Genomic DNA, 15,862 nt, shown 5'->3' on the forward strand with positions numbered 1-15,862 from the left:
GCCACAACATCACACATGTCGTGTCTTACTAAAACTTTACGCAATGCGAAAGCACAAACTCTGAAGGTGTGGCTGATACAGACTTCTGGCCTCATTCAAGGCTCTTCTACGTTGAGTCACACCTTCTCCTATAGGATCAGAGGTCACTTAGCGAATGTTGACAAGTCATTCACTGACAGCCACGATGTTGCTCAAGACTTCATATCGCCACATTCCCGGGCGACGCTAATCGTGAGCCACGACATGAGTGTTACAGGCAACACGAGAGAAATCTCCGCAAACCGTCGTGATGGGTGCCAAGCGGTGCGACGTGCCACGTTAATGGCCCCAGGATGACGGGGTCAAAAGACCTGGCCCAACGACAGGTGAATGCTTGCCAAGTTGAAGAAGGTAAACCTGATCCCATGATAGCTGGTGTGGCAGTTGCGGCGAAGGATCAAGTGCCGCATCTCAGCATGAAAAAGCATGATGGGTAGTTCTTAAGTTTGAAATGGAATATGGAAACGATGGAGTGCGGCCCGGCGTATGCAAGTAAGTACGGCTCATGGATGCGGCGGCCAACCGGATGGACAAGGGTGCCGGCTCTCTTGAACTTCGAGAATTCCCCCGATCCGGGATCCTTTTAACACTTTTCCACGGGCCTTTCCCGGACCCAGGGGCATGGATCCCGATCGGGGTTCCATTTCAATCATTTGACCAATCCAGTGCCGTGAAATACCGAGCCGATAGAGTGAAGGAGAGAGAAAAAAAAAAAGATCGAATTAAGCATCTCCGCTGGGATTTCCCTCGTCCGTTGTTTTGTGCCCTTATCGCCCCAATAGCATCAGTCCAACCGCCAACGTCAAACTGTCCAAGAGAAGAATGACGCGGGCAACTGATAAGAATCCCGCAGCATGCCAGTAGTGTCAGTGTGTGTCTTTCCTCCGCGGAACTCTTCAACACTTGAGCCCACTCCCTTCCTAGCTAGAAAGTTGCATCTCCTCGCCGCACGCCGTCTCGTACCGGTCGAATAAGGTAAGTTGCCAGGTTCGGGACCGTCTGGTCGATCTTATTCGCCGGCGAATCGTCTGCTCACTTACACGACACTTTGACCAAGGCCAACGAGGGCACTCAAGCTAAACGTCTATGGTGAGGATGGAATATGGCACCGCAGGTTCTGTACAAGGACGGGACTTTCTCATTTTCTAGGTAGGTACTGTATACCCTCCTGTCCAACCGTCAGCGCAATTCTCGGAGAGATGATCCTGCTTGTCCACAGCCTTTCGGTCTCCTAGTGAGCCTTTATCTTAGCGTCACTTCCATCTGATGATGCCATGTTGTACTATCCCACCCCATCCCTAGGCAAGGCCTTTAATCTTGGGCCCTGCACTTGCCATGCCATGTCATGTCATGCAGCAATTCCCCATCCCCTCGCCCCCTGTGGTGCGTCCGGCCCGCCCACACCACAGACACCAAACTCCGGCCCCAGGAAATCCAAATCTCACCTCCACCAACCCAACCCACTCACCATTGTTACTTATTCCATCCTTACCCGGCGTTCATAGATTCCCTCTTTTCTCTCGCGATTTCTAACCATATATTCTACTTAATAGCGATCTTGCATCGAGCCTTGTCTTCTCATTCGATACTTGATTAAATCTTGCCTAGCGCATACGTAGTTTCATGGCTTGCTTGTGATTGTCATCAACGACTGAGACAACTATTTCCGCGGACGCCTACCCGGCTCAACTTCATCCACTCTTCCTCATCACGCCTATCATTGATACTCAGCCATCATCGTCAACCATGGATGTTCTACCTACCCCTACACCAACATCCTTACGAGAATCACACGCCAAAAAGGAGCTCAGCTTTCCTCCGAGTCCAGCAACGACAGTAAGAGAGGGTCAGTCTTATAGCGTCGACGGCGGATCGGACTGCTCGATATCAGGATGCTTGTTAGACGAGGTCATCGTCGAGGGCCCTCGCACATATCCCCTACCTCCCAAGTCTAGAGTCAACAAGGTCCTCACTGAAGACCTCAAGACACCCGACAGTCATGTCACCCGAGATCCCCGACTAATACGCCTAACGGGGCTTCACCCCTTCAACGTCGAGGCCCCTCTCAGCGAGTTGTACGACGAAGGTTTCATCACTACAAAAGACTTGCACTATGTACGCAACCACGGCCCAGTGCCAAAAGTCGAGGACGAAGACATGTTTGACTGGGAGTTCACCGTCGAGGGCCTGGTCGAGAACCCTATCAAGATGACACTGAGGGACCTCATCTCAGACTACGAGCAGATCACCTACCCCGTCACTCTCGTATGTGCTGGAAACCGCCGGAAAGAACAGAACATGGTTAGAAAGTCAAAGGGCTTCTCATGGGGCGCCGCCGGTCTGTCAACAGCCATCTGGACCGGTGTCTCGATAGGCGACCTGCTCGCCAAGGCGATGCCCAAGAGGGGCGCCAAATACGTCTGTTTCGAGGGCGCCGACAAATTACCCAACGGATACTATGGAACGAGCATCAAGCTCAACTGGTGTATGGATCCTAACCGCGGCGTGACCGTCTGTTACCGCATGAACGGCGAGTTGCTGCACCCCGACCACGGGAAGCCCGTACGCATCATCATCCCCGGGCAGATCGGCGGCAGAAGCGTAAAGTGGCTCAAGAAGATAATCGTGACCAAGGAGCCGAGCGACAACTGGTACCACATTTATGACAACCGCGTGCTTCCAACTATGGTGTCGCCAGACGCCAGCGCTGACCTTCCCGAAGTGTGGAAAGATGAACGTTATGCCATCTACGACCTCAACACGAACAGCGCCACATGCTACCCTGCGCACGACGAGGTTCTGTCATTGAACAGCGGGCCAGAGTCCTACAAGGTCCGCGGGTATGCGTACGGCGGCGGCGGTCGACGCATCACCAGAGTAGAAATAACCCTGGACCGTGGCAAGACGTGGCTCCTCGCCAACATCAACTACCCCGAAGACGCATACCGACTCGCTCCCGAAGGCGAGACCCTCTACGGCGGCCGCGTGGACATGGATTGGAGAGAGAGCTGCTTCTGCTGGTGCTTCTGGGACTTGGACATTCCCGTAGTCCAGCTCGCAGATGCAGCGGACGTAATGGTCCGCGCCATGGACGAGGGCATGATGGTGCAACCGAGAGACATGTACTGGAGTGTTCTGGGCATGATGAACAACCCGTGGTTCAGAATTGTCATCCATAAAGAGAGCCATAGCCTACGTTTCGAGCACCCCACTCAGCCGGCCCTCATGCCGGGCGGATGGATGGACCGCGTCAAGAAGGCCGGAGGAAACCTGGCCAACGGATTCTGGGGCGAGAAGGTTGAGGGTGAAGCTGAGAATTCCGCCGAGCTGGAGCCCATCAAGGAAATCTGCATGACCAAGGATACTGTCAAGCGGACCATCTCCATCGACGAGCTACGCCAGCATGAGGGCGAAGAGGAGCCTTGGTTTGTCGTCAACAACGAGGTGTACGACGGCACTCCTTTCTTGGAAGGCCATCCGGGAGGTGCGGCATCCATCTTTGGAGCAGCCGCACAGGACGTATCAGAAGAGTTCCTGACCATTCGTGAGTTCGCAGTCATCCCCCTTCTCCAGTTTTACTCGTTCTTAACAATAGTCTCTCCTCTAGACAGCGAAAATGCCAAGGCCATGATGCCCCAGTATCACATCGGCACCCTCGACTCAGCAGCCCAAAAGATCCTAAGCGCAGGCGAGGTCGTGGTAGAAGACTCCAAAGCCTCCCCCCGCGCCGTCTTCCTCCAGTCAAAGACCTGGACAAAGGGCATCCTCTCGAAAAAGACCAAAATCTCCTCCGACACCAAGATCTTCACCTTCACCCTCGAACACGCCGACCAAATCGCCGGCCTGCCCGTCGGCCAGCACCTCATGATGCGCCTCCGCGACCCCGTCACCCGCGAGGCCATCATCCGCGCCTACACCCCGATATCAGAGGGCACCGAACGGGGTCAGCTCCACGTCCTCGTCAAGATCTACTACGACGCCCCCGGCGGCCAGCCCGGCGGCAAGATGACTCAGGCCCTCGACGCCATCCCCGTCGGCCACTTTGTCGACTTCAAGGGCCCCATTGGCAAATTCGAATACCTCGGCAAGGGGCTGTGCTCCATCTCCGGGAAACAACGCACAGTAAAGCGCTTCGTCATGATCTGCGCGGGCTCCGGCATAACGCCAATCTTCCAGGTCCTCCGCGCCGTTCTCAAGGACGAAGCGGACCCGACGACGTGCCTGGTCCTCGACGGCAACCGCGTCGAGGAGGACATCCTCTGCCGCGCGGAGCTCGACGACATGGCCGCCACCGCCGGCCCGGACAAGTGTCGGCTGGTGTACTCGCTCACCAAACCTGGGCCGGAGTGGACGGGACTGAAGGGTCGCATGGACGGCGCCTTTTTCGAAAGGGAAGTCGGCAGGTGCGGCGGTGGTGGCGGCGACGAGCTCGTCCTCGTCTGCGGGCCGGAGCCGTTGGAGAAGGGGGTGCGCGCCAGCCTTGCTAGCCTCGGATGGAAGGAAGACGATCTGTTGTTCTTCTAGGCAACATCTGGGGAGTAGGGTAGCCAACCTTCATCGAAAGATGCGTCAAAGTGACCCGGGCCGACGGAGCTCGGAAGTTCGGCACAGGTCCCCTGGTCAGCAGACAAGAGCCGCCACCGCGCCGGGCCGCACTTGGATGGGGTGTGGGTGGAGTTTGTATCAACGACAAGCATCCATACTAAAAGAGAAAAAGGTGCAACAGAATTAAGCATCTCCGGGGAGGAAAACCGTAATTCTGCTCTGAACTTCCTCTAGTTTGGGACGGGACGAAGTTGGAAGACTGGCATCTACGTTTTTGCTCATCAGCGGGGGTCTATTTGTTTTTAACAGCGTATTTTGGGCATCTCCGCGGAGAGAAGGGGACGATATGCATCCACCCCCAGATCTCGCTTGCACTTACACGCGCGACATGGGTTGATGTGGGTGCGAACAGGAGGCAGATATATACCACTCTTAGCGATACAAATACTGAAATGATCATAATGTTTTCTGCAATTTGAATCTTCTTTCTTGATTATACGCCCGTATGCTCTCCTTGAATGTTAACTCCCAAAAAGCAATATATGTACATTTCTTTCGTGACTTTCGTTATTTCGCTTTCCTATCCTATTGGTACTTGAACACATGCCTCACTCAATGGCCCCCTTCTGCACTCGTACCCTCGGCAGCGCCACCGTGACCGGGCGGGTTGGGGTAGTAAAACGCAGCCACGGCAATAGCGACGTAAATCGTCACGCTCAAGAATCCCTCGAGGTAATTGCTCTTCTGGTCCCTCAAGAAGTTTCCAACGGTCAAGATGGCCAGGATGAGCATGCCGATATCAAACACCTCGAAGACGAGGTCCATGTGCTTGTGCAGGCCCCACGCGACGATGACGACGAGCGGCGCGTTGAAGAGAGCCGTCTGCAGCGTGGCGCCGAGGACGTGCGACAGGGCAAAGTTCATCTGGTTGTCCCACGCCTCGTCGACGGCCGTGAGGTGCTCGGCGGCCTTCTCGACGAGGGGCACGAGGATGAGACCCATAAAGGGGTCCGAGATGTTGTGCCGCTCAACGATGGGGGCGATCTGCTCGACGAGGTAGATGGCCATGAAGGTGACGAGGGTGATTGCGATGACGAGGGCGACGAGGCACTCGGTCAGCGTCAGCTTGGGCTTGTTGAGGTCCTTGCGCTTGTCGTGGTCTCGCTGCTCGTCGTGCTCAAAGATGGCGTCGTAGATTCCGTGGTGGGTTCGGGCTTGGAAGTAGACGTAGACGGCGTAGGCGATGATGAGGAGGCAGGATACGATGCGCGAGATGTGGCGTGTTTTGCTGCCGAGTTCTTCGCCGGTGAGCTGATTTTCGAGCGAGTTGGCGAACAGGGTCGGGATGGCGAGGGCGACACCTCTGGTCACAGTTGTTAGCATCGTGTGGTGTTGCCAGTCGGAGGTAGTACTTACGCTGTGAGCAGCAAGCCGCTGCCGGCTTCACTGACGACTTCGCTGAACTCGGCCTCGTCTCGCCGCATGCCACCCGCAATGAAGCACAGTCCCAGGCATAGAAGCATAGTTGCCAGGATAGAACCGAGAATGGCAGCCTTGATAACGGTAAACTGGTCTCCGGCGAGTAGTACCATGAACAGGATGATTTCGACAATGGAACCAAAGCTAACAACTGGTATTAGCATCATCAGGTGCAGAAGAAGGGGGATTTGCTCACGTCGTCTCAATCAGCACGCCAAAAACGTGGCTCACTTTGCGAGAAAGCTCCTGACCGGCGAATCCAACCATGTTGGCACAGGGGATCATGGCGATGTAAGTGAGGATAAAGATGAGGACATGGTCGTTTGGTCGAGTGTATCGGACGGCAAACGCGGCAGGTACGAAAGGCCAGAGAAAGTTACAGAGGAGAGAGGCTCGACTTGACGATTTCCAGGAGATCTTGAGGAACTTGAAAGGGTGAAAGCCACGGCGGCCACTCTCGCCGGACGGCTTGACCCTGACTTTGCTGCCTGGCGGAGGTTTCCGGTGTAGGTGCCCATTGTGGCTCGGCAGCTCCTCGCCGCGGGAGGAGTAGTTTGAAGTGCGTGCCTTCTCGGGAGGGATGATGGGGTGGTTTGATTCTCGTCGCCGCGATCGTCCATCGGTTGACGATCTATAGCTCTGGCGGTAGGGTGACCTCGGAGCCGACATGCCGGCGAGTTGAGGCGTCTATGCTTGTCTAGACGTTGTTTGATTTCCAAGATGCTTCACTAGGAAGAAGTCGTAATGATGCAAGAGCGAAAAGGACGTCTTATATGAAGTCGAAGAGGGCGGGTACACCGAGGTTGTATCACTGGGACAAGGGACGGTGAAGAAGTGTGGAACAGACCCCAATACCAAGACTTTTGACAGTGTGGCTGGACGAACAGCAGAAGTGGGAGGGAGGGATATAATAAACGGATTCTGAAGAGATGGAGAGAAGTGAGGACCCTCGCTCCCCAGTCTTGATCAACGTGGTCCAGTCGGTCGGTGGTGGATTGGTGGCCGCGGGTAGCGGTAGCGGTAGCAGGGGTTTGTGTTCAAGGTTGTCCGGGGGGGCTGGGCTGGACCGGGCCTGGGGGTTTCGGGGCGAGTACGTTTCAACTTGAGCTTTCTCTCACTGCTTGCCAGTCAGTGAGACGGGGGAACCCAAGTATGAACCTAGGCAGAGGTTGTCTTGTTGTTATTTGTTGTGTTGGTGAGGGAGGCCGTCAATCCGAAAGAGAGCAAGAGAGTTCGTGACATGTTCGGCTTCGTAGCATATTTAGCAAGGGAAGCCGATGAACAGGCAGGTACACATCTACACAGTAGACTTCATTCTAGCGAGAGAAACCTTGCACGGGGAGAGGGAGACAGAAAGAGTTCGAGGCGTATTGAGAGTCGGTGAATCAAGGCACGGCCAGGCTTGCTGTCATGCCAAGAGCTCTGACAGAACCCCTGTGCATTGTTGGACGAGTGGGAACTTGGGAAGAGAAGCAGCGGGCGGGCGTGTGTGCGTGTACGGAGTACCTGATGGGTAGTTGGGTACACCTGGCCAGCTGGCTCGTTCGACGGGCGCCGCCTGAAATGCCGTGAAACCAAAAGTACAAGATACTTTTTCCGTCCGTGTGTGAGGATGCGACGCGTGCGAGAGGTGGTAATTGGAATTTGATCCTAGGTACGGATACGATAGGAAGACAGGCAGACAGAAACACGCCCTGCTCTCTGGGAAGCTGTTCCATTCATGTGTCGAGGCTTCATGTTTTGGTTTTTGTTGTCTTGCTTCGCGTTGTCCAGCTGCAGCCTGCGGAGTAGGTAGGTACCTACATCACAGAAAAGAAGCGATAACCACTCACAGACTGGCGGCAATGCAGGCAGGCCGCAAGTCTGGCAAGGGGGGGGGAAAGACCGTGGAAGAAATGGTCGCCAAGACAAAACGTCGTGCAGATAAGCAGCAACCCAACGACGCCAGCAACGCCAGCGACGCCAAACGACGTCACAAAATCATCGCAGACCCCTGAAGGCCATCAAAGTCCCGGAGGCACTTTCCCCAATAGAAATGCAACGCCAGCAAGACTTTATCCACTGATCCACGACCTGCACACTACGTCTTCCTTCCTCTCCATCCACCAGTAACGAAATTGTGCCAAGACTTTCATTCCAAGATTCTCAGAGTTCCACGCGCATCCAGCCACTGCTCTCATCTTCTTCTTCAGATGTTGTCCGTCATCAATGACCACGCTGACATGGGGACACTTGATCCTCATCTCCGTTCCTCTCACTCTACTCCGCAGAGCAGTAGAGTCTACGCATTGTGTCAAGTTCGCCTAGTTCCTGGTAAAGTGCCGAGGCTTTTTCTCGAAATCTCAACATCTGGGCAAAGTTATGCAGCAGACGGGCGTCCAATGCGTCTAACTGCAACCCGCCCTAAAGTAACAAGGGACCACCCGTCCATACAATTGACTTTTTTTCGGACGGAGTAATAATTCCAGAGGAAAGGCACCTGAACTTTCTGAGGGAGGCAGCCAAGCACAGACTTTTGACGGAACGCGCGCACAACACCAAAGGGGGGCTGAGGAAGACGGGGTAACGGGCTACGAGGAACCTAACGGGGGAGGCTCAACTCCAAGAGACCTGGGCCTATAACACCCATTGTTCCGAGAACCTACGATCTGAGCCTACCACAGTAAGCAAAAACCAAGAGTCGAACCAGGTCAAACCAAGATGAAGCCAATATGAGCCAAGACCTAGCCAAGAGCAAAGACTCACACTAGGATCTCCCCAAGACGAACAACTGGGTCCTCTCATCGACAAAGCCAAGCAGCAATGCCACGAGCGTCCACACAGCCTGAGACACCGTCGCACGTCGCATCTCCACCTCCACTTCTCTCCCACGCTTAGGTTCCCACACCCCAACGAGCCTTGAGCGAACCGTTCCATCCCAGCTTGCCCCTTGGCAAAAGCTTCTTTGATCCGCCTGCATTCACTTCTTTGCTTCCAATGCATATCCTTGTGCACATCCTCTTTTGGTCGACCGTAAAAGGGTCTTTAGTTGTATTTTCTTCTAAAAACGAAATCCCAAAACGCCCAAAACGCCCAAAACATTATCCACTTCCTCCCAGCCAGCCTCACCAACATTAACCTTCTGGCTTCCCGCACCTCCCGTGCCGTTCAATCCGGCCTTCCACTGCCCCTTCCATCTTTATACCTGAGCTTGGAGTTGGGATCGAGCACAGGGGTCTACTTCCCAACGCCATTCTAGCTTTGTGCCCTCGAGCTCATTCTCACTCATGTACATCGTGGCGGCCTCCGCTTGGGCTCGGAAGCTTCCGAACCGCCATTCAAGCACTGTGACTCCGGCTTGTGGTACTCGGCGTACCAAGACATCCTCAGTCTGGTAACTGAACTTTTTCGAGAACCAGCGATCCAGCACATCGCGCCTGACCAGCTCAGATGGGCCTCGAATGAGGATGACTCGGGACCTGCTGGTATTGGGCTGTGCGGCCGACTTGATCCGGTTCCAGACAACTCTGGGACGGCATCCTCCGACAATGAGCCTTTTCTGCTTGATGGCCTTGAAGCAATTCTCGGCGCCAGTGCGGTTGAAAAATACCAACTTGGCTGCGGTGAAAAGCTGGCCTTCAATCAGCTTTGGAGCGTTGATGACCGTGGCGTATACTTTGCCGACTGGGGCACAGCCAGCGACAGCTTTAAGCAGCATGGTATGATTGCAATCTGCCGGAAGCCCAGTGATGAATAGCGCAGTGTTCTCGTTATCCTTGACTGGTGCGCTTTGATTGCGAAGGTTGAGTGGATCGCCAGCGTAGTTGGTTGGCAAGTTGTAGAACTCCTTTGCAAATCGCGAGATTGCTTGTTCGTGAGGTGCATGGGTGACTTGGCCACGTTGTTCAGCAACCATACGCATGGCTTCAAAGCCTCTGCCATGGCTTGTTCTTGCCATTGTACTAGCGTTGGAAGGTTCTGAGTCGATACAGACCAGCTGGTCAACAGGGCCAGCTTCGAAAGTGTTGTCGTGAGAGTTTGCAGCAGACGCTCTTCTGACCATGCTTCCGCCACGACCAAGACCGCCCCTACTGCTACTGCTAATGCCGCCCCCACTGCTGCCACGCACAGCAGCTGTGGCAATGGCAGGAGCGGCATGAGCGCTTCGAGCCTGGTCTTTCTTAAGGTCGAGCTGCGCCATGTGTGAGGCCAGAACTTGATCCTGGGGTGCAAGTCTTTGACCAATATTCTGATCCATCTCTGTTTGAAAGTTAGCGAAAGCATCTGACGGAGCATAAAGGGATTGGCATACTGAATGCGGTCTGATTGCGACTGTTGACTTTCAATAGATGAGAGTATTGGTATGGGATGAGGGTATTGAACACCGAAGACGACTTGATTTAGCTCGAATAAAACGTCTTTTACGATGAGTGATTGGTCGAAAGAGGCGTCTAAGAACGGGAGAAATGGAATTCTTCCTTCTTCAAGATTCTGGCGAAGCTGAAAGATGATATTGGTAAGGTGATCAAAGAAAGCTTCGGATCTGATGTATTTGATCGACTTCTTGACGCTTGTAGTATAATGAAATGCAAAGGAAAGATATGATAGAAGAGGTTATCTATACCTTTGGGTGGAAGCGTGAGTGGTAACCGTGGGTTGAAGAGGGGAAGAGAAGAAGAAGAGGGAGAAGAGGATGAGAAGGGGGTTTTTATAAGGACAAGAAAGGAGGAATCGAAAAAGGGCGGTTCGTGGGCGATTGTAGGCGGTCAAGAGGCGGTCCGTAGGCAGTCAAGGGAAGGAGAGAAGGAACGACGGCACCGCCCGTGGGAAGGAGCGATGGGGTGAGGTGAGTAGATGTGTATTCACGATAGCAACTTGAGTATACCCTCATGATTGGGTCCCCTTCTCACCTTATGCTGCCTACCTGACCTCGTTTCACCTCATGATCAGTTTAATGTCCCCGAGTAGCACGATGGGGCTTAATGATTGAGGGATAGATGACCTCGACTCATTGACTAGATCATGAAAGCTCTGGTTTACATCAAGGCTATGATCATTAGCATCCTCGATCGGTCCGTTCATTTTTCACCTCCTTTACTTTTTGGTTGAAATGTCTGATGAGGTAGATACTTGGGATTTACTTTAGATGATGGCATCTATAGAAAGATCCAGATAACCACATGCCCGGAGGACAGTCGAGGTACCAAAGTTGACAGATCAACTCAACTTGTGCTGACGTTCCAGATGGAACTCGACTGGCCGAGAATGTATTGTTCCAGGCAGACAGAAAGAGGTGTGAGCATGTTCTTGCTCGCTCCCCCTTATTCAATGTACCTACTTGGCTTCAAACCTTCGCTGTCAAGTTGGTTCTCAGAATCAGATGGCTTGGCTTCTCTCCTGACGTCGGCCCTTCCGCGAGAAAGGACTCCTAGAACGGGGATGAGATCAATTCTAGGACCTGACGTACTTATCCTGATAATCATCACTCGCCATCATTTGCCATTCAGTTAGACGGGGTGGGACGATATTATATATGATATTACTTCAAGAACCAGAAGAAAATCAACATTCATTCCGTCCGTCGAGAATCGCGAGGCATTAGCTACGCCCCCTCTGCCATATGTAGTATTCACCTTTCCAAGAACCTTGGCGTAAGGTAACAAGAGGGAAAACTACGATTAGAGCGAAACGCCAGAAACGAGGAAAGAAGAAAGAGAAGCGTCATCCACTCTCTAGCTTTTAGTTACGAGCAAACTACCCCTGAGCCGTTAGCTTCAATCATTCAGCCACCTAACCCCTATAATCGACACAACAGAACAAGCTGATGGGGTTATTTCACGAGAGTACGCAGATAGACATGGGAATGTAATGGCCTGATAATTGCCGTAGCTCTATCTAATTCCTTCAAAGGCAAGGTACTGCGAGAACACAGGATGACTGGTGCCAATATCACTACAAGCCATCACGACTCTTCATCTTCCAGTCCCTCCTCGGCCTCATCCTCCCGCCCAGTCCACACCTCAGCCTCCTCCAACAGAACCGTATCCCTCTCATCAAACTCCTCCTCCTTAATCTCAACCACCCTCACCTTGCCCCCATCCTTGGCCGGCACAGTCTGCGCCACGACAACAGTCTCGATCCCCGCAGGACAATACTCCTCAGGCCCCATCGGCAGCGCATCGATATCAATCTCCCTATTCAGCAACGTCTTCAAGATGACCTGACTCCCCGCTTTACTCATCACCTCGTTCGCCTGCTTACACTGGTCCGACGCGACGCACTCCCGGCACCCGTGCTCGCAGTAGCAGTCCTCGACCCTCTTGACGGCCTGCTGCAGCAGGTGGTCGACGTGCTCAAATGCCTTTGTGCTGATGCCCGACCCGCTAGCACCGCCTTTGGCATCGTAAAACGTCAGCCGGCCCGGCCTCTTCCTCTGGGAATCCTTTTTGGCAAACTCTTTTAGGGCGATTTTGCACTCGGTGCGGACGTCGCCCGGTAGACTGATGACAAAGTTGGGCATCAGGCTGAGTATGGCGTGCTCGGCCGCGTGTATTGACGCGGCGATGTTCAGGCGCCGGTCGACGAGGATCTGCAGCGCCTTTTTGGGTATGTCGAGCCACATGCCCTTGCCGTACCGGATGACGGGCGGGTTGTCGACGTGTACGGCGTCGAGCACGCGCTTCTTCTTGTCCACCTTGAAGAACCCGTACACGTTTTGCTGGATCTTGATCGTGCCGTAAAAGGCTCTGGACATGGACCCGGAGATCTTGCGAATGGCTTCCGTCTCGATCGGGTCAATGTCGGTGAAGTCTCGTTGCGTCGTGGTCCACTCGACCTTGACACGCTCCACCCTCGCCATCATCTTTTCAGGTTGGAAATCCCTGACTAGGTACTTGTTACCCTGATGGAGGAAAATCGCGCCGTCGTATATCGTGAACGTTGCCCTCGATGCCTCTAGCTCCTCCAAAACTTCGTTCTTACCGTGCGTGATATCAATGATGGCAAAGTGATCGTCTTCGGTATCACGGATGGCGACGAACCTCGAAGGGATGGGGCGGAACCGATCGTGACAGTGATAAAAGCCCAAAGGATCCTTTACCAGCCTCTCCTCGCAGATGATGGGCAAATCCTTGCCAAAGTACTGAGCATCCTCCACCGGCCGAATGGGCATCTCATACGCAGCACACTGAATGTGTCCTTCCCGCACCAGCATGTTCTCCAGATCGACCTGCAGCTCACAATTCGGCTTGGAAAAGATCTCGTCCGGGTTCTGCATGTAATGTTGATCAGTGGGAAAACAGTCGCCCACCAGCACTGACAGCGAATCCTTGTTTCTTCGCCCGGCACGGCCGCTCTGTTGGCGCAAGTTGGCAATGGTATAGGGAAATCCCCAGGTCAGCACACAATCCAGCGTGCCAATGTCGATGCCGAGCTCCAAGGCAGTGGTCGCGACGATGCCGAGGAGCTTGCCCTCAAACATTTCTGACTCGATCCGCCGTCGGTCTTGTGCCGTGTAGCCGCCTCTGTAGCCCATGACTCTGTTGACGCACTCTGGCCGCCCGAGAGATTCCAATTCCTGCTGCACCGCGGTGACCAGCTTCTCGCACTGCTCTCTGACTCTGGTGAAGGCGATGATGCGCACGCCCCTGAGCATGAGCTGGCAGAAGAGGCGAGCACACTCAAACAGGGCGTCGCCTCGCCCGCTGGCCGGGTCTCCGGGGTCCTTGTACGGCGTGTTCCAGCAGAGAAACTCTTTGCGGCCTGTTGCAAGTCAGTCTTTGCAAAGTGAAGAGGGAAGCAGGGTAGAAACGTACCGGAGGGGGAGCCGTCAAAGTCGACGAGCCGCACATTCTCTATGCCAAAGATCGTCTTAAAATGCTGCCTTGGATTGGCTACCGTCGCAGAACATGAAATAAACTTGATGTGGCGGTTTCCAACGGCAGCGCATATTCTTCGCAGCCTCCTCATGATAAAGGCCACGTGGGAACCCATCTGCCCATTGTAGTAGTGCAGCTCATCAACGACAACGTACTTGAGGTTCTTCAGAAACGTCCTCCATCTCTCTTCTTGTGGCAAGATGGTGATATGCAACATGTCTGGGTTTGTGAAGATGATCCTCGCCTCTTCCCGAATCACATTGCGTTCCTTCATCGGGGTATCTCCATCAAACGTCTCCACGAGCACTTCCTCCATGCCTGGCATATAGCTCATCAGTTCCCTCAAACTCCGCTTTTGATCTTGCGCCAAGGCTTTCGTTGGGAAAATGTACATGGCGCGCGTGTGCGGATTCTCTTCCAAGGCGTGAATCACAGGCAGCTGGTAAATCAGCGACTTGCCGGAACTCGTCGACGTGGCCACGACGACGTGCTGCCCTTCGAGCAAACCATTGATGGCCTCGGTCTGATGCGCGAAGAATTGCGTGATGCCTTTTGCGTTGTATAGAGCATTCACGAGGTCCTGGCTGAGAAGAAAGTTGAGATCGCCGTAGACAGGTTCCTGCGGCTCGAAGACGCGGTGTCCGTCGGGCACAATCTGTCCAGTGTACCAAGAGCAATCTTTCAGCTCCTGGACAATCTCCGGGACGCCTTTACGCTCCGTTGGGATAGATTCGGGTAAAGCCCCGAGGTCCTTGGGCTCCGTCTCCTCCGTGATTGTCGGCACAGGAATATGAGCCTCGGTTGCCGTTGCCAGACTCAGCTCTGGATCAAGCCCATCGGCGACGCATTGATTGAGAAAATGGACAATGGCTTCGTTGAACCTTTGATTCCGCCGCTCGATCAGATTCGTCATCTGCTTCTGGCTGTAGACGGGCATCTTGAGAGTCTCCTCTCTCAGCTTCCTGTTCGGCTTGATAATCTCCCCCGTCTTCCTATCCTTAACCTGCCGTTTCAGATCGCCGTCCACAAACTCAAAATACAGAACCTCCTTGCCTGGCTCGACAGCCTCATCGGGGTGGTGATCCAGCTTCTCGAGACCCGAGATGCCTCCGACAGAGGCATCAGGTGCAGGAGCCTGGGAGAGGAAATCCCGTCCCTTCTTGAACACCACGTCGCGCTCGGCGCCCCTGACCTCGGTCTGCAGCATAATCTCATCGACATAGGCAAAGTTGACGCCCTCGGGGCGTATAGCGGCGATGGCAGCTATATCCTCGACCGTCAGGGACGTCTTTGTGTGCGATTCCACCGAGGACTTGATCGTCTCAAACGTGGTGGCAAGGTGTTTCCGAGTACAGCAAAACGTAAAGACGAGATTGAGTGCGCGGTGCGTCTTTTCCAAGTCTTTGAAGCGTTGAGGCCACTCAATCTTGCACTCCTCGGCAGGGGCTACGCTTTCCGTGCTATTCTGTTTCGGCCCGGCCTTTTTCGGCGCAGCCCGTTTCCTGGACTTGGTCGTTTTCTGGGTGTCAGTGGATACTGCATCGTCGGTATTTGATGGTCCGTCCGCTACAGAACCGACACTATTCTGACTGTTCTGCGTAGAGATATCATTCTCGTCCGCCTGTCTCTTCCTCTTACCCCGAGGCTTTCGTACTGTCGCCGGGAGCTCGGCAGCACTTGACATGGTCGTTTGGATCAGTGGCCTTAGCAGGCCGCCATTTCTCGAATACAAGGGTGAAAAAGTAGCGGATGGGAAGTCATCAACAGGAAGTCGTCGATTCGACAATCAATCATGAATCCCTTGGACATGCAGATGGTGAGTGCAATGGCCGTGCCTGGCCTCTAGACACGCGACGTCACTACCTTTCAGATCAAAGGAGTCGTCTGCGTCACGTAATCCACACCAAGTCACGTGCGCCTCCTCCATTATCATCTCCCCAAGC

General features: G+C 54.0%; 4 protein-coding genes across 4 annotated transcripts; 1 reads left to right on the top strand and 3 right to left on the bottom strand.

The window, feature by feature from the left end:
• The first annotated feature begins 885 nt into the window (after positions 1 to 885).
• HER10_EVM0002167 (uncharacterized protein) lies at positions 886 to 5,056 on the top strand. The gene is made up of 2 exons (XM_035471892.1): positions 886 to 3,583; positions 3,647 to 5,056. The coding sequence occupies exons 1-2, from the start codon at positions 1,786 to 1,788 to the stop codon at positions 4,561 to 4,563; spliced, it is 2,715 nt and encodes a 904-aa protein (XP_035326594.1). The 5' UTR covers positions 886 to 1,785; the 3' UTR covers positions 4,564 to 5,056.
• Positions 5,057 to 5,083: 27 nt separating this feature from the next.
• Positions 5,084 to 7,408, bottom strand: HER10_EVM0007276 (calcium/proton exchanger). The gene is made up of 3 exons (XM_035476835.1): positions 6,260 to 7,408; positions 6,001 to 6,207; positions 5,084 to 5,947 (listed from the first exon to the last, which is right to left on the bottom strand). Exons 1-3 carry the CDS (start codon positions 6,730 to 6,732, stop codon positions 5,197 to 5,199), a joined length of 1,431 nt encoding a protein of 476 aa, XP_035326972.1. The 5' UTR covers positions 6,733 to 7,408; the 3' UTR covers positions 5,084 to 5,196.
• Positions 7,409 to 9,241: 1,833 nt separating this feature from the next.
• HER10_EVM0002031 (uncharacterized protein) lies at positions 9,242 to 10,338 on the bottom strand (the record flags this gene model as incomplete). The annotated part of the gene is made up of 2 exons (XM_035471760.1): positions 9,242 to 10,302; positions 10,332 to 10,338. The coding sequence occupies 2 exons, from the start codon at positions 10,336 to 10,338 to the stop codon at positions 9,242 to 9,244; spliced, it is 1,068 nt and encodes a 355-aa protein (XP_035326583.1).
• A 1,646-nt stretch (positions 10,339 to 11,984) lies between these two features.
• Positions 11,985 to 15,733, bottom strand: HER10_EVM0006026 (DEAD/DEAH box helicase). The gene is made up of 2 exons (XM_035475624.1): positions 13,857 to 15,733; positions 11,985 to 13,803 (listed from the first exon to the last, which is right to left on the bottom strand). The coding sequence occupies exons 1-2, from the start codon at positions 15,601 to 15,603 to the stop codon at positions 12,005 to 12,007; spliced, it is 3,546 nt and encodes a 1,181-aa protein (XP_035326887.1). The 5' UTR covers positions 15,604 to 15,733; the 3' UTR covers positions 11,985 to 12,004.
• Positions 15,734 to 15,862: the final 129 nt, after the last annotated feature.

This window comes from Colletotrichum scovillei (genome assembly GCF_011075155.1).
Source record: "Colletotrichum scovillei strain TJNH1 chromosome Unknown Contig00011, whole genome shotgun sequence".
Classification (NCBI taxonomy): Eukaryota; Fungi; Ascomycota; class Sordariomycetes; order Glomerellales; family Glomerellaceae; genus Colletotrichum; species Colletotrichum scovillei.

What these genes read in the sequence shown, in the direction of transcription:
- HER10_EVM0002167 (XM_035471892.1), top strand. Translation starts at nt 1,786, where the DNA reads ATGGATGTTCTACCTACCCCTACACCAACATCCTTACGAGAATCACAC. An exon ending in AGAAGAGTTCCTGACCATTC is followed by an intron (nt 3,584 to 3,646) that starts GTGAGTTCGCAG and finishes TCTCTCCTCTAG; the next exon opens with ACAGCGAAAATGCCAAGGCC.
- HER10_EVM0006026 (XM_035475624.1), bottom strand. Translation starts at nt 15,603, where the DNA reads ATGTCAAGTGCTGCCGAGCTCCCGGCGACAGTACGAAAGCCTCGGGGT. An exon ending in CTTTGACGGCTCCCCCTCCG is followed by an intron (nt 13,804 to 13,856) that starts GTACGTTTCTAC and finishes GACTTGCAACAG; the next exon opens with GCCGCAAAGAGTTTCTCTGC.
- HER10_EVM0007276 (XM_035476835.1), bottom strand. Translation starts at nt 6,732, where the DNA reads ATGTCGGCTCCGAGGTCACCCTACCGCCAGAGCTATAGATCGTCAACC. An exon ending in GGCGTGCTGATTGAGACGAC is followed by an intron (nt 6,208 to 6,259) that starts GTGAGCAAATCC and finishes ACCAGTTGTTAG; the next exon opens with CTTTGGTTCCATTGTCGAAA. An exon ending in AGCGGCTTGCTGCTCACAGC is followed by an intron (nt 5,948 to 6,000) that starts GTAAGTACTACC and finishes AACTGTGACCAG; the next exon opens with AGGTGTCGCCCTCGCCATCC.